The 25,736-nt window shown below is 35.2% G+C and overlaps 1 protein-coding gene across 4 annotated transcripts in view; it reads right to left on the reverse strand.

The window, feature by feature from the left end:
* The window catches only part of Atg13 (Autophagy-related 13), a 101,215-nt gene extending 79,843 nt beyond the window's left edge, over positions 1 to 21,372 (reverse strand). The window contains exons 1-3 of one of the 4 annotated variants that reach the window (XM_081728650.1): positions 21,187 to 21,372; positions 12,789 to 13,001; positions 10,684 to 11,029 (exon numbers count right to left, since the gene is read on the reverse strand). In XM_081728650.1, the coding sequence (XP_081584776.1) occupies positions 10,684 to 11,029; positions 12,789 to 12,941 (499 nt within the window). In that variant the 5' untranslated portion in view covers positions 12,942 to 13,001; positions 21,187 to 21,372. Of the gene's footprint in view, positions 1 to 10,683; positions 11,030 to 12,788; positions 13,002 to 14,497; positions 14,788 to 21,087 lie in introns of those variants that run through there. The other 3 variants (XM_081728649.1, XM_081728647.1, XM_081728648.1) reach the window with 3 other exon arrangements.
* Positions 21,373 to 25,736: the final 4,364 nt, after the last annotated feature.

A 25,736-nucleotide genomic window follows, 5' to 3' on the forward strand; every position in this document is an offset into this window, starting at 1 on the left:
ATATTCCTAGAACAACATATTTATAGACATAAGACAATAATTTTGGATATGAGTGTACCTTGCGCGTATTCCCCAGCTTTGCGACATGCTCCTTTTATCCATTTATTTTATACATCATGTATTACACATATATGAAATTCGATTGTAGTAGATATTTTGAAGTTCTGGATTATATAACCTAAATTCATTCGTCTATGTCTCATATAAGTGTGCTTTGAAGGAACAACACTGTATTCGATTATGAACACTTTGCAACGTACTCACTGCATTTGCAATTTACTGAATTAAATTGATATCTAATTTTCTTCGCATATAACGTAAAACTGGAAATTTTAAATTCTGGTTTTGTACTGTAACATACTATTGTTTACGAGCAAAATCACATTAGATTTCATTTTTACTAATTAGTATGTCGAAAAGGGAGGAGCGTAATTAAATCTTAGCATAATAACGTGTATTTGGTCACTTGAAAGTAAAACAATACAGGAAAATGAAAATGGATTAAAACATCGAAATGAGCTATTGTCGGATATTTTATGGATAAGAACTGTTAGTATAATATATAGTAAATTGGCACTATTAGATTTGTTCAGGCTACACCACGAGGTACTGCCTTACAACATATATGTTGCGTGCAGTGAGCTTATTGGTGCAATTGGTGTGCATCATTGGCTCGATACACGACTTGAGGGAAATGGATTGGTCGCTACGGTCCCGGGGTGTACGGTGAGAAACCTCGCGATATAAGACACCTACAGGAATCCATTCAGCACACGTGTCACACCACATTTCCCGGACATTCTCCTGCGCGAGCGTTAGAAAGATGGCCATCATTTAGAACATATGGTGCAGCGTGTCGTAGGCAGTTATTTTATCTCTTTCAGTATTTATAACGTGCAAAAGAAACATATATCTTTGAATCCTGAGCTCACGCCGGTGTTACTTGATATGCTATATGCCCCCTTCTCATTTGAAATTTCGAACTTGTATTGTTATCATTATTGATATATCAAAAAAGTTCTACAAAATATCACTAAACTGCTACTTCTCTTCGTAGACTCGTTGCTGTTTGACTAGAATAAATCATTGTATCTTTGTTATTTATGACAAATTCTTATACCTAAGCAAAAAAGGACTAATACTTTCAAAAGAATATTGAACAATGTTTTCATAAGATAAGCAGTCAATTCCAACTATATATATATATATATTAGGGTGGTCCTTATTTATATGGGCAAAAATAAATTTAGGAATTTCCTTGGACTCACTCCCTAAAATGGTTCCATATGGGACAAAATTAAGCCAGGAGAAAAATTAGATCCATTGAATAATTTTAAAAGGTGCCCCAAACGACCTAAAATTTTGAATGCGTTTACAATATATAGTATATGGGGAAAAGCTGGAATAAACTCTTGTAATTTACAAACGGCTTAAGGGAATGGAAAGATATCTTGGATAATGGAACTAGAGGAAATGACCAACCTAATTTTGTATAGCATTATTATGGCGGCCATCTTGAAGTCCGCCATCTTGAATTCAGTTCAAAATTTTCAAATAGGAAGAGGGTCATGTTACATATCATTTTGAGGTGGCGTTTTCCCAGAAGCACAAATCTCATATTATTTTCAAGCTACCAATAATCTTGTAAGAGTTATTACATGTGAAAAACGAAATGCTTCGATATAATGTTATTTTATTGTAGTTATGGACAACAGATTTGTAAGAATTTTGGAAGTATTTTACATAAACTGGAAACCAACTGCTAGAGAAAGTTAAATCTTTGTTTCCCCATGAACTACCAATAAGTTTTTTCATCAAGATGATTCGTAGACCATTATGAGGAAAAAGAAAAAATATAACATGGAAGAAATTGAAATATCCCTTATTTATGTAGTACTGTAGCTATGGGGTAAGTTTTCAATAGGTTTTCAATCTTATATACTACACAGTTCAGTTTTGTCACATCTAGGAAAAGATTATCTATGAGAATTCACTATGTGTAAAATAAACTTTTTCTGATACTCATTTTTCGTAAAAACGATGTTGTAATTTTCTGTTAGTTTCACTCCCCTTTCTGCTGCATCGTTTATTACGGAGACGAATTTAACTATTGTCTTTCCTTGAAGATAGTCATTGTTATCTGACCATGAAATCGGATCACACTCAAGAAACCCTTTGGGTATTTTAAATCTCACGAGAAAAAAATGTTTGTTGTATAAAAATCACTGATTTCTCTTTTCGAAAGAATTTTTATGATATTATCCTTGCGTCAAGCCTCTTTGCTGCTTCACGGTCTTTCCTTACAGTTTTAATTCTTTCAACCAATTTTTGTTTTTCCACTACGTTATCTTCATCATCAAAAAACTCCAATGCTACGTATTCCTCCTTCAAGTACCAGAGATGCCGAGAAAATTTAGAAAGAGCCACTTCAGATAATTCATTATCTATTTGCCTATAACTGTACAAAGCTTTCAAAAATTGCAGGTCTTGTAATGGTGAATTTGATACTTGATCACATTTAAATCAAGCTTGGACATATAGTCGTATCAGAAAAATTCATGCATTCCGAAGACCCGTTTCTATTTGCTTCGTTAAACGAAAATGTTGGCGAAAGAGAAATATTTTTAAACAGTATATTGCTTTTCCCATCTACCTTGCATGGTGAATTGCTCCAGGCAAACGAAAGAAGACTCTTCGAGGTATACCATCCTAGAGTGTCAGTTCTAAAAATTTACTGTAATCTTCTCTGCCGTGTCTTGCTTCTACAAGTTGGATAGCAAAATTCAATACTTCATTTCTTACATCTGAAATGTTGTTCCTTACGTCATTATCATCATCAATTCTGGAATAAAGTTAGTACAATCTAGTTTAGACCAATCGTTCTGAAAATGCTTAAATAGGGGAACGTCCGGTCCAGATGCAAACGAAACACAACACTTGTCAAATACACATTTTAAAACCAATTCATAAATGTAGTGTCTACAAGGAAGGTATAGAAGATCATTTTGGAGCATCTACTCTAGCAGAATGAAAGCACCGTGCACATGACACATATTGCAGGGAATCGTGTGACAACAAACTGCCTGCACGAACTTTACCAAGTTCCATTCTTCAAGCTAATGAACTGTAGTAGAAATAATATTAGAGATGCAAGGGCTCGGAAAAAAACCGGCTTTTTTGGAAAAAAAACTCGGTTTTTTCTGCTTCGCTTTTTTGCTTGGGAAATTCTGGGCTTTTTTCAAACTTCTGCTTTAAATTGATAAAGCAGACTTTGTTTCGCTTCTCTATAACACAAAAAATCATTTAATTAGTGGTTGATGCTGATAATAATATAAAACCTCGAAAATAAACTATGAATTTCGAAAAGATATTTCAAACAATTTTTCTTCAACATATTTACATTATGAATTCCACAGGATGAACCAATGTATATAATAAGAATTTTTTAACATCCTATATACAGAAGTAAGCAGAGTTGGCAAGAACCATGGTTGTTTTTGAAAATGCCAAAAACCCGTTTTTTTTGGGGGGGATGTTTAAACCAGACTTTTTTGATTTAGATTTTTTGCTTTATGTATTTATATTACATTTTCACAGAAATAAGTTTGTTTCGCCTTGGTGTTATTATGCAACAGCAGGGTTATGCGGGAAGAACTCCCATAAGCTTAAAGAAGTCCGTTCAGTAAATTTCTTAAATTGAGAATCTCCCGCCCTAGCCATCGGGAAAATCCCGTCATTACTTGAAATGTAAGACAATAACGGGAAAATCCTGTTATTGCTTTGCATGTAAAATTTAAAGGTCAACGTATCATAATCAGTACGCTAAAACTGAGGTATTAAATTACAAATTTAGTACGTAGATATCATTGAAAGTACAATCCAAGCTAATGTTGGAAGCTACGTAGGCAATCGATAAATTTTGCCAATTTCTATCAATATATTTAAGCAATCTTGGCTTCTTTATAAAACAACAGGCATTTAGCCATGCAGAAATATACGATTTGGTTGGTTTCGTATGTTTAGGCTTAACATCCTTACGAAATACTAAACTTTCGCTTACGTAAATGCTAAAATACTTTTACTTTCGCTTAAACTGACATCCGAACCGCTACTTGGTTTACGCATGAAAGAACGGTTGTGGTTCGATCGAGAATTGAACATGGGACACCTTGATTAAAAGGTGAAAGGGAAATAAAACTATTGCAGGTGGTTTGATATCTGGAAACGTCACCATGAAGTTCACACGATTCGCATTTTTCATTCTTTTTATTTTTTATTTTTTGGTTTATACCAGTTATTAAAAAAACGTTGGTGTAAACGTGCCAACCCTAAAAGTAAACACTTCTTTTAAAAAAATACACAAATAACTAGCAAAATAATATGTAGTATTTTTACTTCAAAATATTCCATACCCTCTTTGTGAAACAAAATAAAATTAAAATAAAACATAAGAGAAATACTTACTGTAGATTTATATGATACACTTAAAGGCTGCACATCTGGAGCTTTTGGTTCTGAATATTCTTGAAATTCTACAGTTAAGTTTTATATAACCACCATCACGGTTTACCCAATCCTCAAGTTTTCTGAATTTTTAACAAGAGGGATTCAACATATCATTACGGAACTCCCCCCCCCCCCAAAAAAAAAAAAGAACTATGGAACATATTTAAGTTAAGCTAAATACAACTGCACAACAAACATGACTGAGTGATTAGCTTTTGCGCTTCTATCGGCAAGTCCAGGATTCAACCCAGCATTCGACTATTCTGACAAAGCTTTTCTTCATTCCATCTGTGAATGTAGAAATAGTGCGTGTACTGTGAGTTGTCCGACTTCCTTTCTTATTGTTTTTAAATCGTTATTATTACTAATTACCACCAGTGACGGATTTGCGAAGGTTAGGGGGGCGGTCTTTCGGACTGAAGCCCGTTCCCCAAATAGAGCTGTTCCGATCGGGTAATCGATAACAATTCGATAAGATTTCAAAACCGTTTCATCGATAAAGAATTTTAATTTTATCGAATTATCGAACTTTTCAGACTCCCGAAATGTTCGAGACTCTCGAAATGATCGAGACTCTCGAAGTGTTCGAGGTACTCGAAATGTAAGAAACATTAGACAACTTCGAGACATTCGAACTGTTCGAGAATCTCGAATTGTTTGAAAGCAGCAAATACAGAAATATATCAATATGATCGCATTTGTCGAGTCGCTTGAATATTTAGAAAAGTTCGGGATTATCGGTGTGTTCGAAAGGAACGATGTATTCGAGGTTATCATAGTTGTATATAATATGTATTACATATATGCAGAGTGTTCATTATATAACTTCTCTCCTTAGCAATGTAATGAAGGAAAAGTTTTCTCCCCACAGATCTGTACAAGGTTTAAGCAGTCTGTCAGAAGAGAGAAAGAGGAAGAGAAAACATGCATCACTCGAATGGAATTGGAATCTAAGACAACGTTAGTCTACTAATAGTCACTTTGCCGATTGCGCCAATAAAGGGGCAGGCAGAAAAATAATTTTACGTATGATTTCGACCAATACAACTTTGCAATAATTTATCAGATGAAAAAAGTTGTTTGACTAGTTTGGCTGCAAGAAGAAATCATTGGAGAGGTGAAGGAACCGAACTGTTCATCACTCTTTTGATAATACCCGAAACTTCGATAATACTCGAAATGTCGATAATGCTCGAAATTTCGATAATACCCGAAACTTCGATAATACTCGAAATTTCGATAATACCCGAAACTTAGATAATACTCGAAATTTTGATAATACCCGAAACTTCGATAATTTCAGATACTCTAACGGTTTCGAGTAACCGATGACAACTCGATAAATTTTCACTCCCGAAGTTCGATAGGTCTTCAGCCTTATCGAACACCCCTATCCCCAAAGTTACGGAATGTCTGCAACAAACGAAATATCTGTTAGTTATGCCTTTACTCATAAACTTTAAGCTCCCCTTAAATAAAAGTTACAAATGTTTAGAAAAACTGAACATTAGTAAGAAAAACCCTTCCCAAAATACTTTTCTAAATCCGCCACTGATTCTCAGTATAAAATGATTTTTAAGGTTGTATCCGGAAGATTATTGCTAAACGTATAAACGAAACGAAATATTAGTTATGCCTGTACTCATAGACTTCAAGCACCTTTCAAATAAAATTAGGACTTTTTAGGAAACGAAACAATCAGAAAAACCCCTCCTAAAGTACTTTTCTAAATCCGCTACTGATTATTTGTATAAATTGGTATTCAAGGTTGTGTCCGGAAAATTATTGGTAAATCACTTCACAGCTACAGTATAACAGAAATGTGGAAGTACGGTTTGACGGATATATTGAAAAACGTACGCTTTGACGGATAAATAGAAAAACGGGCAAGTTTAACTTTTGCGCTAGAAGCTAGAGTACTAAAAGCTCTTAGAAATGAAACACGGATGTCAAACTAAAATGATGTAGAGAAGAAAAAAATGTCGATAACTCAAAAGTTAAAATAAAGTTAAATAGCTTCTAAAATTGCCCTCAAATACTACATTCTTCATGTTAGCTTTAATTCGTAAAACATGTGCTCCATCCATCTTGATGGTGAATTTCAGAGCGAAATATGTCATTTAGGTCATGGAATTCTTATCTAACTATAGAATATACTATAAGAAAGCTATTTAGATAGAAAAATCATGAAAATGAAAAAAGCCAAAATTACCAAAATTCTCGTTTTTTTCCCAAAAAAAGCCGGCCTTTTATGTGAAAAAAACCACCGATTCAAAAAAGCCGGCTTTTTTGCATCTCTAAATAATATGTTCGTTCTCCTCTTCATGATGACAAACTGAGAACACCAATTAGCCTCTCTTGAGCATCTCCTGTAATAAATATTGATAACCCGTCGATAGTTTCTCTACCAGTCAAATTCGGCAGTAATTTTCCGTCTCATTGCACAACTAATGCAGTTGATGCACTCCGAAATTGTTTTTGTGGTCTTATGCAACTTCGCTACGGATTTTCTCTCAGCATCGATGCATATTTATTACTAGTTCCTTTACATTATGGCCTAATGTTTCTGCCGTCGCTGTCAGAATATGTATTCTCGTTCTATCAGTGGACTTGTATCGATCAAGAGCAGCAACCTGTCTTGGAGTTTTAAAACTAGTTTTTCCCCTTTTTATCTCTTGCAGGGTGCGGGCGCACACAGGCACATATTTACATTTTATCTTACATACTCAACTGGGTTTTCCTCTTCATTTCTTGAAATGCTTACCTCCGTGTATTTTGGTGTAAAATTCATACAAATCATTTTCAGAAGTGCATTTTTCTTTTGCGTTCCTCTTTCTAATGAAGCCGCGCATATCCCTCTTGCTCTTGTCGAGCCAAACTCATGTCTTTACATTTAGTTGTGTAAGTTATTACTTGTGAAAAAGAGAAATATTTACACAGGTAATAATTCTTAGACGACTAAAGCTATCTTTAAAATAGTGCCAGATTTGTGTTTCTGGTGAAACGCCACCTCAAAACGATATGTCACATGACCCTCTTCCTATTTGAAAATTTTGATCTGAATCCAAGATGGCGGACTTCAAGATGGCCGCTGTGACAATACTATACAACATTAGGTGTGTTTCTTCCTCTAGTTTCATTGTCCAGGGTATTTTTGCGTTCCCATAAGCCGTTTCTAAATTACAAGATTTTATTCCAGATTTTTCCCATATATTATGTACTGTAATCGGATTCAAAATTTTAGGTCGCTTGGGGCACCATTTAATATTATTCAATAAAGTTAATTTTTCTCCTTCGTTAATTTAGTCCCATATGGAACCATTTTAGGGGGTGAGTAAAAAGAAATTAGGAAATCAAAAATTAAGGACCAACCTAATATATATACAGTAAAACCTGTCAACTTGGCAATCTCTCCAAGTTGGCCACCTGCTTATCTTAGCCTGGTTCGTCTTGAACCTGCATTTTCCCATAAGACATTCGTTACTTATTACTCTGTAGGTTTGCCACCTGTCTATCTTGGAAGTTGGCCGCATTGAAACAATGTTTACCTACGATGATAATGATAAATTTACTTGCGTATCTTGGCCACGAAATACCGTTTTGTTATTTTCTTAACTGTTTCGTATTCTCATATAAGAGGCAGATATTCTGTATTTGTGACTGGAGAAAGAGAAGCATGGATTGGCACGATTTGTTCTTGGAGGGCAATGACCACAACACTACCCTGATAAAGGGGTGGTGAAGTAAGATGTGAATACGAAAAAGCACGTACAGGAATTCAGGAAATGGTTGTACGTATATATTTATTTACCCTGTCTGTTTTGGAAAAGTCATTAGCTATATCAGTTCCTTTCATCAATGGAAAGCTTTAGTAATTCCTTGAAATTCTCAAGGTTAAAGCTAACCAACTCAATTGTCAACTATTGGCACATGACGGCTTGTCGAAAAGTAGTGGAGGTATTGATATATGAATTCCCTTAAGAGTTTCTCAAAACATCTTTTGCTCCGAGAGAAACACTTGTAGCTCATTAACAAGGCAAAAAGAATAAAAGAAATAGGTCTAGAATGAATTTTAAGATGATATGTTTTGTCTGTACAACACAATTGAAGCACATTGGATTTTATCCAAAATAAAAAGAAAGCCATCAAAAACAAAAAAGAACAGTAACAACTGAAAACAAGTCATATAAACTACATATAAGTTGTTCAATTTATAATTTTGCTTTTGTTGTTTTCATTCAGAATAACTCAGTGTTCTACAATATCAATTTTAATAAACTGCATACCAGGGTTGGCAAAAACCATGGTTTTTATTTTTTAAAAAAAGCAGGTTTTTTGGGTTTAAACCCGGTTTTTTTGGTTTAAATAATTTGCTCTATGTATTTATATCACATATTGACAGAAATAAGTTTGTTTCGCCTTGGTGTTATTATACAACAATCGAGTTACGCTGGAAGGGTTACATAAGCTTAAAGCGAAATCCAAACCGCTTCTCGGCTTACTTTTCCGAGAGAAATTTTCCTCTATTTGAACTCGAAACCAGGATTGACTGGCGATACGTCTCCCGGCCCGTAGCCAGCCCTAAAAACTTGGGGGGGCCGGCCGAAGTTAGGGGGGCCCGATCCAACCATATGATAGTTCATCACATATTATAGTTGTTTTGCAAGCCTACTGTAAAACTTTTAGGGGCACAGCAAAAATTTAGGGGGGGCCCGGCCCCCCTAGACCCTCCCTGGATACGGGCCTGTACGTCTCCCGACTCACTCACGAAGGACTCCTGATAAAAATACATTGTACTGATCTTTACATACTTGTTAATATAATTGTCAAGAGCCATTTCACAAGGACAAAAAAATAAACAGTTGCACAAGTGAAACTATTATACAGAATTACATATGGACAATTTCAAAATACTGCAGAATACAAAACTAATTTAGTCCAAGTTTAAGAAATACAACGACTTAATTTGCATATCAGTAAGAAAAGTGAATAAAGATAGGAATTATTTGAATCCAGTTTGGTTCTGACCCATTTATACATAAATAGATACCAAAGACACTTCTGATTTCAATAAATGCCTCTGGTGGGGTTTCGTATGACCCTCTTCACCCCAAAAGTACGGCACTTCGATGTATTTTACCAACAGTAAACATTATTAAAACGAAACAATATTTAGAATTTTCCTTTGATCGCAATTGCATAACAATAATAACAAACTATTAAAAAATCACAAAAGAAACATTCATAAAGCTATAAAAAGAATAAAAGTTGCTTTTGTAGCATAATGTCTTTGAGTACTGAATGGGGAATTTAGGTCTGAGTATAATACGAATAACATATGGGAGTGAAACGTGATAACCCACAAATGTGTGTTCATCAAAATTTTACGAACACTTACACTTTTACGAACATTTTTTGTTTTTTGGTTTAAACCAGTTTTTTTTCTTTTTTTTTTTAAATCCAGCTGGTTTAAACCAGCCAACCCTGCTGCATACATACGTTTCTATTTTATAGTTGTTTGTGCTGTTGTGTTTTCACCCACCCGAATAATTCAGTGTACCAGGCTAGTTTTCAGATTAAACATATTGTACTAATTTTTTCTAGTACTGTATGTTTTTATTATTAGTCTATATAGATTATTTAAAAGTAGCTGTCGTGTCATTGCTTATTAAAATTTTACAATCAAGTAATACTAAAAATCCTATTCTAAAAAAAAAATACACCAATCACTTATTTTCTGTAAGTTGGCCACTTTTCAATGGAACCGATGGTGGCCAATATAGACAGGTTTCACTGTAACTTAAAGATAGTAACTTCTACAGATACTAGTGACTTGTTTCAATTTGCATGCCATTACTTCGAGGAAAAACAAAATTGATTGCATGGTTCTATACAAAACCATCTTAAAAATGAATGTCAGCACGAAAAAATATGCCATTGTATGTCTAAGATGGCGGACATTGAGCACGGTATATCAAAAACAGGATAATAAGGTATAGAAAAATTAATAGTACAAATTTGGTTATTTAATCCAGTGTGTAACAATTCAGCTATTCTTTCAAAAGCACCCACTGCAATTAACTATATAAATAGCAAATTTCACTTCAATTAGTTCATATACGTCGCACAAGAAATAATGTCTGAAGAATTACAAGATATTTCCTCAAATATACTTACCCAAGTGATGTAACTGTGGTTCACCCATATATATTCGATAACAAATGACATATGAGTCAGGTCCTTGTTTGCGAGATAATTTATAAGCCGGTGTAACTCTTGTGACTGATATTAATGACTTTAAGAGTATTCCCATTCTATTGTAAACGGTGTATGTCACTCTAACACTAGGATCACATTGGTCTAGAACACTTAAACACCAAGTTTCCAACATCATACTGTCACCTTCAACAGTCTTCAGAGAAATCTCTACACAAAGAGGTAAACGTACAGACGGAATTTCACCACACATAGCCTTCTTAGCTTCTGACAGAACTTCTGGAATATCTTTGATAGCCAAGTTAAACTGCGGAAGGAAAAATATTTCACACAAGTAATTAAAGTGTAGACAGACACAAATATACAGAAAAAACCATATTTTATAAATCTAATCTGGAGAAAAAGTACTTATACGGACTTCACGCCGCCGTAAGCAGTAAAACAAAAGATGTCACTACTTACGTGTTAGGTAGAGATAGTAGAATGGTTATAAACCTAGTCTAGAAAAAAGTATTCATACTAACTTCACCTCATTGTAGGTAGCTAGTAAAAGCTGTCAATACCGACGTATTAGGAAGAGATAGAGGCCATATGATGGTTTGAGATCACCATGTTTTAACCACCCCCGTTTGTTTCAGATGGGTTGGGCTACAAACGAGAATAGGGTAATCATTGTGGATCTGTATAAGACAGGTAAGGTCACAAGTGAAATATTCAGCCTTCTGCAGCCACTAGAGACAAAACATGTGTTCGTCTACCGACAACAGAGATATCAGAAAGCGTCCACTAGCATGGATCGCCCATGTAATTTTAGAAGACCTTTATAGGCCATTACAAATGTGTGCACCAATTGTAGCGAAATCCGACACGGAAGAAAAACTGTTATGACGAAGGAAATGAAATTGGATCCAAGGAGCATATTTCGGATACTGTTTGGGAGTCTAGGCATTTGGGGCTACAAACATCGCAAAGGACATTTCCTAACACCGCAGCTACGGTGGAATAGGGTCGTATGACCACAAGAGCTTGGTTCACAGGTGATCTAAATACAACATCCTGTGTACGGACGAAAATATCTTCATTCTCTGAGGAGTCACTGAATGCACAAAATGACTTTGCAATATCATCCAAAGAAACCACTCGAGAGTACATCTCGTCAAGGTGATGGTGCGGTAAGAGGGTCTCTATCATCGAGTCGAAAAGATTCCCTTATGCAAAACTGGAGTGAAAACGCGAGCTATGAATTGCTAGTCTAATGTTCTGGCACCTGTAGTTGAATCGCTCAGTCATAACCTCTTCGCCAATCCCGACTCTTCCAACGGAAATAAGATTCGTTTCATAAAGCAAAGCTCAAACAGGTATGGCTTCAATAACATGTATCCAATTTTATCAAGGCGGACAACTGTCCGGCTTTCAGACCTACCTCAGCCCCTCAGACTATATGATCTGTACTTCAAATTGTTCGAGGCTACACCGTGATATCGCGTCCCTGAAAAATGTGCTTGTGCGAGCAGTAGTAGTTTTCTTTGGCAGTAGTGTGTGCTACCATTCACAACTGACCAACCTGTTCATGGGCCTGTGTTACTGTCTACGGAGGACATGTTGAATAACCTGTTCCTATCGCCTGTACACTGGACTATAGCCAATAAATTTCAGTATAGAACACACATATGTTCACATTTGCGTGTGCCTACCACCCGCCAACATTGGACTAGGTGCACATCAGATTTTGCTTTACTGGCAGTGAATTGCTAAACAAATTTATATTTGCATAGTAATTTGTATCTTTTAAGTAACATTTTCGATAGCAAAGTACATAAAGATTATTATTTATATGTTTTACTGTTTTACGTGGACGTTTTATGTATCTCATTGTTGAACTATCAACAATCATATTATCGTCATAATTTAGAATTGTTTTTAAGTGATTATTTCAATTGAGTAATAAAAAATACCTTAAAATCGAAACATCTCTCCGTTCAAAATCTACATGTTAAGAGGATAATACTTAAAGCTACATATACTTTGTTTTATTGTTATCTTACAGACAAAGAAATAACTATTACCCAATCAGTTCCAGATGAATGAGGCTTGCACTTTGTTTGAACTTTTTCTCCTAGCCGAGATTGAACAATTATCTGGGCTGCTTTAAGAGCAAGGAATTTTGTAAATTTATCCAAATCCTTTTTGTCTTGAGCACTCAACTTTCCCGTTGCCATTCTGAAAATAAATGCTGCTCAATCTATAAATTCGTCACATACTGCGAACTGTAGTTTCATCTGAAAGAAAGAAAAGGTGAAAAGTTATATTATTATACACATATAAAAGAAATGCAGACAATTGCATTTTATATATTTAGAAAAAGAAATCCTTCACTCAATCGGTGCTGTAAAACATATGAACATGAAACTTTGCACACATCTGACCTATTCATTATTAGTTATGGAAGATTGGAGAAAGTAATAATTTGTTGCTTCCTTTTTAGGTAAAACCACCTCACGCAGTTTGCTTCATTTAAGGAAAATAAATCTGAAACAACGGGCGGTGATAAAATTACTAATGTTGGAACGGGTTGCTTAAACCGAAATATACGAATGTCTGGAGGTGATTTATAAGGACTCAGTCCTGCACTGGACATCAGTTTGCAGATAAGCAAATTAATAATAATTGATGATAACCAAACGACTGGACAACCAGAATCCGCTCAAAGCGAAGTAATGGACGACAAAATTGAGAAAATTCTGATGAAAGATCGAAGAATAACTATTCATCAGCTAGTAAAAATCCTGACGATTAATACCGGGTACACTCACATCATCATTCATGACCAATTACGGATCTCCAAGATTTCAGAACGGTTGAGTTCCCGTAATGTTGATAGATGCCACAAAGAGGTAAAGCAAAACATTTGTAAGCAACACTTGCCTTGCTGTGATCCATAAGAAGAAGCCCAGTCCATCAATTCCAAAGTTATAAGCAAAATAAATTTTACAGAAGAGAAAGAAATTTTGTCGCTGACTGTACATTCGTCACTGGTTTGATTCGTCGCGCTGGAGCAGATCTAGTTAATAACATGTAAATTTAAATATCTATTACATTCAGAGTATTTTCTCACATTTTCTGTACTTCTATTATAAATGGTGCCAAAATTTCCGTTTGCTTCGTTTCTTGGTGCCAAAACTACTGGTGCCAAAATTTCCGCCTTTCATTTTTAAATCCCCCCACACATAGTCATACAGTAAGTACAAGGGCACATGATTATTCTTCCCATATGATATAAAAACAGGTATTCCTAGAAAACACCTTAAGTACAAGGGCAAATTTAAAGAATGCAATAAAAATAAGAGAGGAAGTACCACGCAGAAACGTTCACACATTAAGTCCAAGGGAAATATTATTTTAATCAAGAAATATAAACCACTCTAGAAGTTAATGCCTAGAATGACCTACTCAGGGGCATACAAGTGCTTGCCGTTACGAGGTTCTAAAACTCAAAATGTGATATGCTGTTTGTGTTTTATTCCCCTAAAATAATAATTCGAAACATATGTGAAGAAGAATGATGTACTTTTTCCCTTCCAACAGAAAGTTGTAAAACTCTTTTTAAAAAAAAAAGAGGCCAGACGGCCATGAAATGGTGTCTTTTGTTTGAAGTTAACAAGAGCAAATAACAATAGAAAGGGAAGAGGAAGCAAAAAACGCTGAGGATCTACATTAATACTGCTTGTCCAGCATTTTTCTACTGGAAAAGAGGAAAAGACTCGAAAACACTTACTTGTTAGTTAAGACTGTTAGCCACCGAACGTAAACGTGGCTTCTGCGAGCACGCCTCCACTTTTCGCCATATTTTATTCTTCCAATCTTTCATTTATTACTTGACTTTCCACAAATTTTAATTTTTCTATCACTGTTCATGCAAAATATTAATTAAAGAACTACGAAATTCTCGTAAATGATCCAAAATTGAACATTGCAGCACACACTTATGATCCAAACCATGCAGAACACACACTTCCACTCTCTCCCGCCATTTTCTCTTTCTCCTCTGCTAGCGCCACCTACATACATGTGCACAGACGCAGTTGCATTCACTGACGTGGCATCAAACATTTGAATAGCGCTACTCGTCAAAAAAATACACAAACTTCAAAACAGAACGAGAGGCGAATCCAAGTACTTTTTTTTTTTTTTTTTTTGGTCGAATCATTCATTAACTAAATCAAAGTCGCCTTATTACCTACATTTTAACATCCTAGATAGTCAATGACGTTTGGCGTATGGCGTTTCTCGTCCTTCCCTAAACGGAAAGTTAGGCTCGTCACTTATATCTGCTACTACTACTTACTCCTACTTCTACTCTTTCTATTACTACTTGTTTGCTATGGCACTAGTGCTTTTTAGTTGCCTCCAAGCACAGATTGGTTGTGTGTTGTAGAACACCTGTTAAAGTGAACCTGCACCGGAAAATGTAAGAACACACCTCGAAAATAATTGCTGAAGGTACAGAAAGTGAAACCAAACACAAAGAAGTTTTTTTTTTTTTTTTTTTTTTTTTTTTAATGAACTTCTGTGTGGTTACGTATAGTAAAACTTCACGATTACTACTTATATTAAGTTAATTTGGCTTAATTCAGGGGTTAACTGCTGTATCGCCGGACCAATTTTAGGAAATTTACCGAGTCAATTGGATAATTTATTTCAGTTTGTGGGGAAGAATGAATGAAAGTCAGATAAGAATAACAGTAAAAGTTAAGAAAATGGTTGTATTTTTTGGTCGTTGTTGATGTTATAAGCGGCACTGTATGTGGAGGCGGATGGACTGTTTCGCGGAGAGGTACACTTGTTTTACTATACGGATCCATAGATTGTAAAAGGGGCAAGTCCTTAGTTTGCCCATTTTATGTCGAGAATAGAACCCAACTAACCCTGCGGGGCTTCTTACCCGTTGCTGCTACTACTATAACACTACTGCTACTACTACTACTTATATTATGGATCCGTATAGTAAAACTACACGCCTAGTAACGTAATCTAACGTATCGTAATGTAATCCAACCAAATATAATCGAATGCAGTACATTTTGGCATTTATTCCGAAGTTGGGCGTCCGCTTTCGCCACGTTTTTTTTTTTTTTTTTTTTTTCGCTGTTATCTCCTTTGCACACTTTCCACAATTTGTTACTAGGTTCATTAATCCGTGCTCTTCACAAACTTTTAAAAGATTTTATTCGTTATCAACGATTTGCTTCACAAATGTTAAAACTGTTACTTCACTGCTCTTGTACATTCGCCATATTGATAACATAAATGATCATTTCTTTTCCACAATGCAACTTTTTTGTTACCTTGCGTCAAGTAGTTCCCTCCGCTCGCCGTATAGTCCCATGTTTATAACCGCTTATATATAACAAATGAACAGATTTTTTCGAGACTCATATATTATCAAGCACACAAACGATCAAATTGTCCATATATTTCCTGTAAATTTTAAAAATTTTGCTGGAAACGGAACTGGCAAGTCTTTACTTTGACTCAAACAGTGACATTAATCGGTTCTTATAGGTTCAGTCACTTCCTGGAACTGTTTCTGCGTGAGTCGCTTGTTGGAATTGTTCGTGCCTTTGGTGTGACGTCTTTAGTTCATGGTGGTAATTCATATTTTTCCCACTAGGTGTCTCCGTAGTCATATGGTAGTTTGTTACTGTGATGTCACATGTTCTGTCTGCTTGTATGTGTGTGCTGTTCCTGGTGGCATGCGGGGAGCGCGTAATTGAATTTTCGTTTCATGGCGACGATCGAGTTAGCAAATGCGATTGAGAAACCGTTTCATGAATTTAATACAAAGAATTTGAACTTGTCGTTTTTTAAATAAGTTTGTATTAGATTCGGATATTAACTCATATCCCTTTGCAGCACTATGTGGTTTAATTGAGTTAGAGAAAACCTGTGATGTTTGTGGTCGAAGGTTGAAGTTACTTCCGACGTATGGTAAAAGTGGGCGTTTATTGGTTTTTCTTCTTAGTAATAATAGCAAATGTGCTCAGTTTAATAAATCGACGTCTGTGCGGAAAGGAACATTTTTCAGTAATGTGAACTTGAGTATTGCGCAAGTGTTTTTGCTATCTTATTTTTTCGTGTGTGGAATCAGCAATTTATGAGTTGATTATTCATGAGTGTTCTGGTATAGCGAAAACTTTAAGTAGTAAAACTGTCTCTGATTAGCTGACGTTTTGTCGGGAAGTGTGCTTAGAAACTCTAGTTAGAGAATCAGGTGGTTTAATAGGTGGGGATGGTTTACATGTAGAGGTGGACGAATCGTTGTTTGGCCGCCGTAAGTTTAATGTTGGGCGGATGAGACGCCATCAACGTTGGATTATTGGTGGGATATGTAGAGAGACTGGAGATATTTTTTTGAGTGAATGTCAATGTAATTCGCATTCTGCGGAAAGTTTATTTCATATTTTATCATCACATGTGCATCCGGGATCTATTGTAATCAGGGTGCAAAAATCATGATATTTTTTTTTTAAAATAATTTTTGTTTATTTTTTTGATTTAAATCGATTTTTTGATTTAGATCGATTTTTTTTTGACTTAAATCAAATCTTTCTCCTCGTATAATACAAGTCGCGAACTGAAGAAACAGCATTAGGAATTAGTATTAAATGCAAATTGTGCCATTTAAATGAAAGTATCGGGGTTGAATTTTGAATTATTCCCAATCGTTAGACTTTATCAATCCCTATTTATCCTAGGATAGTGGTACATACATCACTCTCTTCAGAACATCTTTTGAAACGGTAACATTCACATTTCCCTATCATGTCCCTGAAGCGGGAAATTTTGGGAGTAATCGGCATTTTTTTTTTTTTAATTTTTATCCCCTCTGGATTCCCCTGTGTTAACTCAAATTCAACTGGGAAATACTAAGGGGTGTACTAAATGTGTGTACAATATTTCAAGCTTCTATCTTGAGGGCTATTTAACAATGAGGTAAGAACATTCCCATAATGCCTCAGATGACCCGGATATAATATAAACATTTCTTCAGACATCCCTATTTAACCTAGGATCATGATCTGTGCATTATTCTCTTCAGAATAAAACGAATTTTCAAACGGTACCCTTCAAATGTCTCCATCATGTATCTGGGGCAAGTAAATCACTAAAAAAGGAATTTTCTGTAAAAAAAAATATATATTTTTTAAAAATTTTTACCTCTGTGGACTCCTCCCCTTGTTTTAAGGCAGACATCTGAAACAAATCTGAAAAATACTGAGGGGTGTACTGAGTAAATGTGCAAAATTTCAATCTTGTAGGTGTAAAAGTAAGCTCGCGAAAAAGAATATTCCCCAAATACCCCAGATTCCCGTATAAAACAGGATCTCAGGTAACAGTTTCCTGACACATTCTTATTTATCCTAGGAGCATAGTACATACATCATTTTCTTCAGAATAGAACAGCCTTTCAAACGGTACCATTTATATGTCTCCATCTGAGGCGGGAAAATCACGAAAAAAAATATTCTTTGTTAAAATAATCCTTTTTAAAAACATTTTTGCCCATCTGGACCCCGCTGTTTCCACGCAGAGATCTGATAACATCTGAAAATTATTAAGGGGTGCACTGGACGAGTGTGCAAAATTTCAGTCTTTTGAATGCAAAATGTAACCCGCCAAATAGTAATAATAGGCATAACAAAAAACATCTTTTTAAATTTATGACGTCATCACACACTATGCCTCAACGCAAAAAGGCGTGAAAGAATATGTAACGTGTTCTAAAATGCCTCCAGTGTTGAAGAAAACGAAGTAAAAAGCCTCATTGGTACTTTTTAATCGATTAATGAAGATTCTACCCTATCACCTAAAAATAGGTGATATAATTTAAAAGATTAAGCATTAAGGAAAAAGTACAGCAACGTTTATCTAAATGACACTTTTTTCACAAAAGTTACTCATATTTGGCAGGGACCTCTTTTTAAAAACTCGGAACTAGCTTGCGGCATGAAATACATAAATTTCGCCTAAAGTTATAAAATTAAAAAAGAGGGGATAGGACCCCTCTAAATACGCCCTATTATCTGGGAACAAACAAACAGACACGCACAAAGAAGAATTTTCGTCTTAAATGTCGATGGTGATTTCCCCGTTGGAATAGTTAACGATTTAAAAAAACCCAAACCCAATGTTACGAAAAGAAGAAAGCAGGATAGCTCCGTTACCTGTTCAAAACGGGATTTTCCCTAATCATCCTCTGCATGACACTTGTTTTCATACTATACTGTACATTTGAGTCTCATTATATTATGATTATTAACTTCAATAATCGAAAGAACAGAACAGAAACGGGATTTTACTTATTTTCACTTTAAATTAATTTATTTAGGAATTCGATTTAAATTATAAAAATCAAGTGATTTAAATCTTGATTTAGGTCGTGATTTAAATCAATCCACCCTGATTGTAATTACTGATTGCTGGAAGGGATATAGCACTTTGGATAAACAGAGTGGCATCATTTAACTGTGAATCATTCCCTAAATTTTGTGGATCCTAATACGGGTGCTAATACTCAGAATATTGAAAATTTGTGGTCGCATCTCAAACGAAATTTAGGGCATTTATTCCGAAGTTGGGCGTCCGCTTTCGTCAAGTTTTTTTCGCTGTTATCTTCTTTCCACACTTTCTGCAAATTGTTATTAGGTTCATTAATCCGTGCTCTTCACAAACTTTTAAAAGATTTTGCTCGTTATCAACGTATTGCTTCACAAATGTTAAAACTGCTAGTTCATTGCCCTTGTACATTCGCCATATTGATAACATAAATTCTCGTTTCTTTCCCACAATGCAACTGTTCGGTTACCTTGCGCCAAGTAGTTCCCTCCGCTCGCCGTATAGTCCCATGTTTATAACCGCTTGTATATAACAAATAAACAGGTTTTTCGAGACTCTTATATATTATCAAGCATACAAACGATCAAATTATCCACATCTTTCCTGTAAATTTTAAAAATTTCGCTCGGAACGGACGCCCAACTTTGGAATTTAACCCAAATTTAGTCTCAAATCATGGTTTAGACAACCTTATGTTGCAATTTGCTCGGTACTTGTGGCGTCGTAAATTTGCTGATAGTTTGTCACTTGGAGAGCGATTTTTCAATTTTTACGGCATGCTGGATCTGTCTATCATTAGCGGTGAGTGTTTTCATTTTTTAATTATTATTTTTAATCTTGATTTGTTTTGCATTTCAGTATTTGGTTTGCTGCTGGTTGTTCTATTGTCTTGCTGAGGTGTAATTTATTTTCCTTTGTCATGCTCCACTGATTTTTAGTGATGAGTGTATTCTTTTATTTTCCCCCTTCTAAATTAGATTTATAGTAGTGGTTTGATTATTTATTGTTGTTTTGGATGTTTTTATGGTACTTGAGCGGGGGTTTGGGGGGCAGTAGCCCCCCATTCAGATCTCAAAATTGATAGTCACCGCTTCACCTGAATTGATTTCTCGGAAGACTTTAGGAATGGTGTTTAGTAACATTTTGGCCCTTGTACTTATAATATAAGGCATATATTCCGAAGTTGGGCGTCCGCTTTCGTCAAGTTTTTTCGCTGTTATTTTCTTTCCACACTTTCTGCAATTTGTTATTAGGTTCATTAATCCGTGCTCTTCACAAACTTTTAAAAGATTTTGCTCGTTATCAACGTATTGCTTCACAAATGTTAAAACTGCTAGTTCATTGCCCTTGTACATTCGCCATGTTGATAACATAAATGCTCGTTTCTTTCCCACAATGCAACTGTTCGGTTACCTTGCGCCAAGTAGTTCCCTCCGCTCGCCGTATAGTCCCATGTTTATAACCGCTTATATATAACAAATAAACAGGTTTTTCGAGACTCTTATATGTTATCAAGCACACAAACGATCAAATTATCCATATCTTTCATGTAAATTTTAAAAATTTCGCTGGAAACGGACGCCCAACTTTGGAATTTAACCCAAATATAATTCTTAACATTGAACATTACTTTCACTCTGATAGTAACTGTAATCGATTCGTCTAATCCGGTTGAAGTCACTGTTTGAGTCAAAGTAAAAATTTGCCTTGGAACTTAACCCTACATTTTGGTTCTTTTATCGATTTTCAAATTGGTCCGGCGATACAGCAGTAATGCCTAATTCAGGTTAGCTTAATTTAGTTTAGGTTAGATTTCGTTACGTTATATTAAGTACTTGCATCATCCATTTCGACATGTATTTTTTTCTTTTTACGTGCTTCTGTGCCCCTGCTGCTAAACATAATCCGTGGAATAAGTATTTCTCGTCATTCTTTCTAAAATATATGAAAATAACTTGCTTATTATACCTGATATTACCATGTAGTTCTATGATAGCAACTCCATTACATATTAAACACCCTAATATGAATTCTGCAAGGTGTCATTGGCAATAATACAGTTCTTACCACCAAGTTCGTTCCAGAAGTAACTTCATTACTAGCAAATACAGTACACATAACCGCAGATCTCTGTCATGAAACCACAAGCCTCTGTTTTGATTTTGTACAATAACAGATCTAATTGCTTAACAATCCGTCATCCATACACTGACACTTCGTTATTTTCTTTTTATATTATTATCAAACTTTGGAAAGTCGTAGCCGTTTCAGCCATGTCGACCATTCCAAGAATATCTTCTACGATAGAATAATTACTTATAAAAACATGGTCATGACAGGAGTAGCAACGAATATGGACTAAGTACGAAATCACTCATCTTAAACAAAATGGTTATAAAGTAAATCTCGTTCAGTTTTACTACACGGATCCATAGTATAAGTAGTAGTAGTAGTAGCGGAAGGGGTAGGGGTAGCAGTAGGAGTAGAATTGGGTTAGAAGCCCCGCAAGGGTTCGTTGGGTTCTGTTCTTGACATAAAATGGTCAAATTAAAGACTTCCCTAATTTTTGGGGAGGCCTTGTACAATCTGTGGATGCGTACAGTAAAACTGCACCGTTCATCCACTGTAGAGAATAAGGCCGCGCCTCCATTGCTTCCGAATGCGTTTGCGAATGCGAATTTCCCAGCACGTGTAAATAAATAAATAGCCCTCGACTAGTTCCGACCTGCGAATTGCGAAAACCGACGAAAAGATGTGAATGCGAACGATCCCAACATGCTGGGATTGTTCGTCCGAATTCGTGCGAATGGAGAGTCGTCTGCAGAGAAATTGAGCGCTACGTGAGAGAAGAAAGTTTGTTTGCGTGAAAGCAGACAACGTTGCGAGGTACGGAGATAAAAATAAAAATAAATATTGATGCTTTAATAAATTGTGTATTTGATAAAGTGTCATTGTGGATCCAAGTTTATCCAGATTACCACAAACGACACGTCCTGAACAAGTTATGGACAGATGTAAGTAAAGAACTTGGAGTACAACGATATGTAAAATTTTCTTTATTTTCTCTTTAAAATATGAAGATTTAATTAATACACGAACCGCAACTTTTTATTCAATTTATATTTCATCTTTGTTCCTCAAATAATGATTTTACGAATACATGTAATTATTGACTAATATGTTTGAAACTTTGAAATAGCAAAAATGGGTTTTTTAACTCATGAAGAAAATTTTCTTAGCAAGTTGGTTGATTTTGCAATCTCTAATTTTATTTACTTAATTTATTTTAAAGTGAAAATAGCGGTTACCACAGAAGCATATTAATAACAGGAGCGACATTCACTCTATTTTGCACACAAAGGATATTATAGATATTATTATTATTATTATTATTATTATTATTATTATTATTATTATTATTATTATTATTATTATTATTATTATTATTATTATTATTATTATTATTATTATTATTATTAAAACCTTAAGATATGAATTTTCAAGCAAAAATATTTCACACTGAAGGTTTGAAAGAGACAGCAACTTAATTCGTATTCACAAAACTTCGGATGTATTAGAGGCACATGAATTCGCAGTTCTCATTCGCATTCGCGTTCACAGTCCCATTCGGATGCAATGAAGGCGCGGCATAAAAGTAGTGACCCCAGGTATTTCCACAGACTATAAAGATGGAATCGAATATATAATGAAGCAAAAACAGCACTTGTATTAAACGAAAACAAAGTACTCAACAGAACTAGAAACTTTGGATGAAGTGAGTTCCTCACTCAGCATAAATAAATATCTTTGTGATCATTGATAGGAATACCTCATTAAATATTTAAAACGATGGGAAGTAATAATATTAATATTATTATTATTAATAATAATAATAATAATAATAATAATAATAATAATAATAATAATAATAATAATAATAATAATAATAATAGATTAATTGTGCATTCATTTGGGAAGCACTTCGATTTCAAGTTTTTTTTATTATTATTATTTTGTTGAATATAAATGTAATTCCTCTGTGTTAAAGGTCATGACTGCTATCCACAGAGGTTTGTTTCCTGCACCCATTATTACATTATGACTGTGCTTCGCAACATTAATAACACTGATCAGCATGGGTTCGGTTGTCTCGAAGGTAATAGCTGTTTCTTAATAATTTTGATATGCTCATTCCGAAAATGAAGACTGTTTGTTTCTATCACGTACAGTTTTTGCACAAAACTACAGTATATTACTTTCCTTAATTTAAGAGAAGAAAGTGTTGTTTCAGATGTCAATAAATGGCGCCATGTTACACGTACAAAATACATGTACTTTTACGGTACAAACCTTTCATTTTGCATCTGAACGTGAATAAAAATAATATAAACACTTATTTTGTATTGCGTTGACATGCTGTTGTTAAACTACCATAGCGAGTAGAAGAGAAAGTGCGAGCTCTTCGTCTATTTCCCATAAGATTAGTATTGTTAATTTGCGCTCCCTGCAGCAGAGGGCAGCGTTGTAGTTTGAGCGATATCTTGTACGTGCTGGAAGTCCGCCGGATAAGTGTTTTGTTGTGCTTGTTTATTTATGACTGTGTCTGGTGATTTTCTGTGACAATATTGTTTAGTGAAGTGTTTTCATGTAATTAGAGTGTGTTGTGCATACTGTTGGCTCGGCCGTAAAAATTAAAATGCCTACGTGTTTCGTTCCCGGGTGCAGATCTGGCTACGACAAGTCTGTGGGTAAGCACTTTTTTAGACCGCCAAAAGACTCATTGTTTTTTTCTAAATGGGAGAGGGCTATACCTAGAAAAGACAGAAACTTATCACACAATAGCTTTGTGTGTGACACACATTTTTCAGAGGAACTTCTGGTGAAAGTTGACACTTTCGTGGTAAATGGTGAAAAAGTTGAGATCTCTAGGCAGAGATGGAAATTAAGGAAATGTTCAATTCCACCTTTATTTCCTAATCCTCCAAAATATTTCACAAAATCAAATCGCTCCCGTAAATCTCCAACCAAACGGACTAAAACCAATCCTAAATCTAAAATTCAAAGCTCAGATTCTCATGCTGACTCTTCAAAATTACGTCATATTCAAGGTCCTGTTATTGACGTAAATATTGTCAATAATGAACACAACAATTACGAGAATGCCTCTAAAACAATCTCGTAAAGAAAAAGATAAAACATCAGCAACGCAATACACTTAGATTGCAGAATAAATTACGTGCATCTAACACAAGAGTTATTGGTCTTGAGAGGAAGCTTACTGAAATGAAATCTAACAAAAATATCTGAGAGCTTTAGTTTTCTTAGTAAAAAGCAGAAAATGGTCATTGACACAATTCTTAAAAAATGTCAGTTACAATCAAAAAAAAAAGGAATGAGATACAATGAGGACTCTCTTTTAAACAGCCTATTTTTACACATTAAATCCCCCAAGGGATACAGACATTGTAAAAATCACGATCTTCTGCCACTTCCATCAGAGACGCACTTAAGAAAACTAGTTAAAGGTCTTAAATGCCCTTATGGTGTTAATAACCATGTTGTAAATGCCATTTCCCAATTTTTAACACAAAAAAATGGCGTCGAACGTACTGGTGTTCTAATATTTGATGAGGTAAAACTGAGAGAAGAAGTTAAATTTAACTCAAATTCGTTGAAAGTTGATGGTTTTGTAGATATGGGGTGTTTCACACCTGATCAGTGTAAAAATCAATTGGCAAATCATGCGTTAGTGTTTATGTATTTTCCTTTACTGTATAATTGAGTACAACCTGTCGCTATTTACGCAAGCCGCAACGCCACACCTGGGGAAATTTTAACTAAAATTTTAATACAAGTTATAATTCAATTAGAGCAAAAGGGCGCCAAGGTCATTGCATTTACATCAAATGGCAGCCAATCCAACAAAAAAGTATGGAAGTGCCTTGGAATAAGTGGAGTTCGAAAAAATATTCGGAACTCGGTACTTCATCCAACGGACCCAAGTAGGCGTCTGTGGGCATTTTCAGACGCCGTGCATATAGTAAAATGTATAAGAAATAATTTTCACGCCAAGAATGAAGTTTCTTACAAGAGCTACCAATTTTATCGACGGTTATATGAAGTCGACACGTCTTCTGGATTTCATGGTATGAGAGTTTGGCCAAATCTTACCCAGACCCATATAAACCCAAATTGTTTCCAGAAAATGAACGTTAAGCTCGCCTTTCAACTCTTTAGTAAATCAGTTGCTGATGGAATGAAATTCTTCAGGGCCTTACACTTCGAAGGGTTTGAAGACAGTGAGAAAACAGAAAATTTTACCAGAGATATGAATTCCCTTATAGATGCTTTAAATTCATCGACACCTTTAACGGCACTACACAAAGATTCGGACAGACATGAGACACTGAGGAACTGGAAGACCATCCTCAACAATTATGACAACACGTTTGCATCTGAAAGAACTTTGCAGTCTTTAAGAGTTACTGTGCAGAGCACTTTGGAAGTGGCAGAATATCTATGGAGTATTGGTCTCAAGTACATATTGACAGTAAAGTTCAATCAAGACCCTTTAGAAAGACATTCTGGTATCCTAGCTCTTTGAGTTGCGATGACTA

This window comes from Thermobia domestica, chromosome 10, assembly GCF_964235325.1.
Source record: "Thermobia domestica chromosome 10, izTheDome1.hap1.1, whole genome shotgun sequence".
Lineage (NCBI taxonomy): Eukaryota > Metazoa > Arthropoda > Insecta > Zygentoma > Lepismatidae > Thermobia > Thermobia domestica.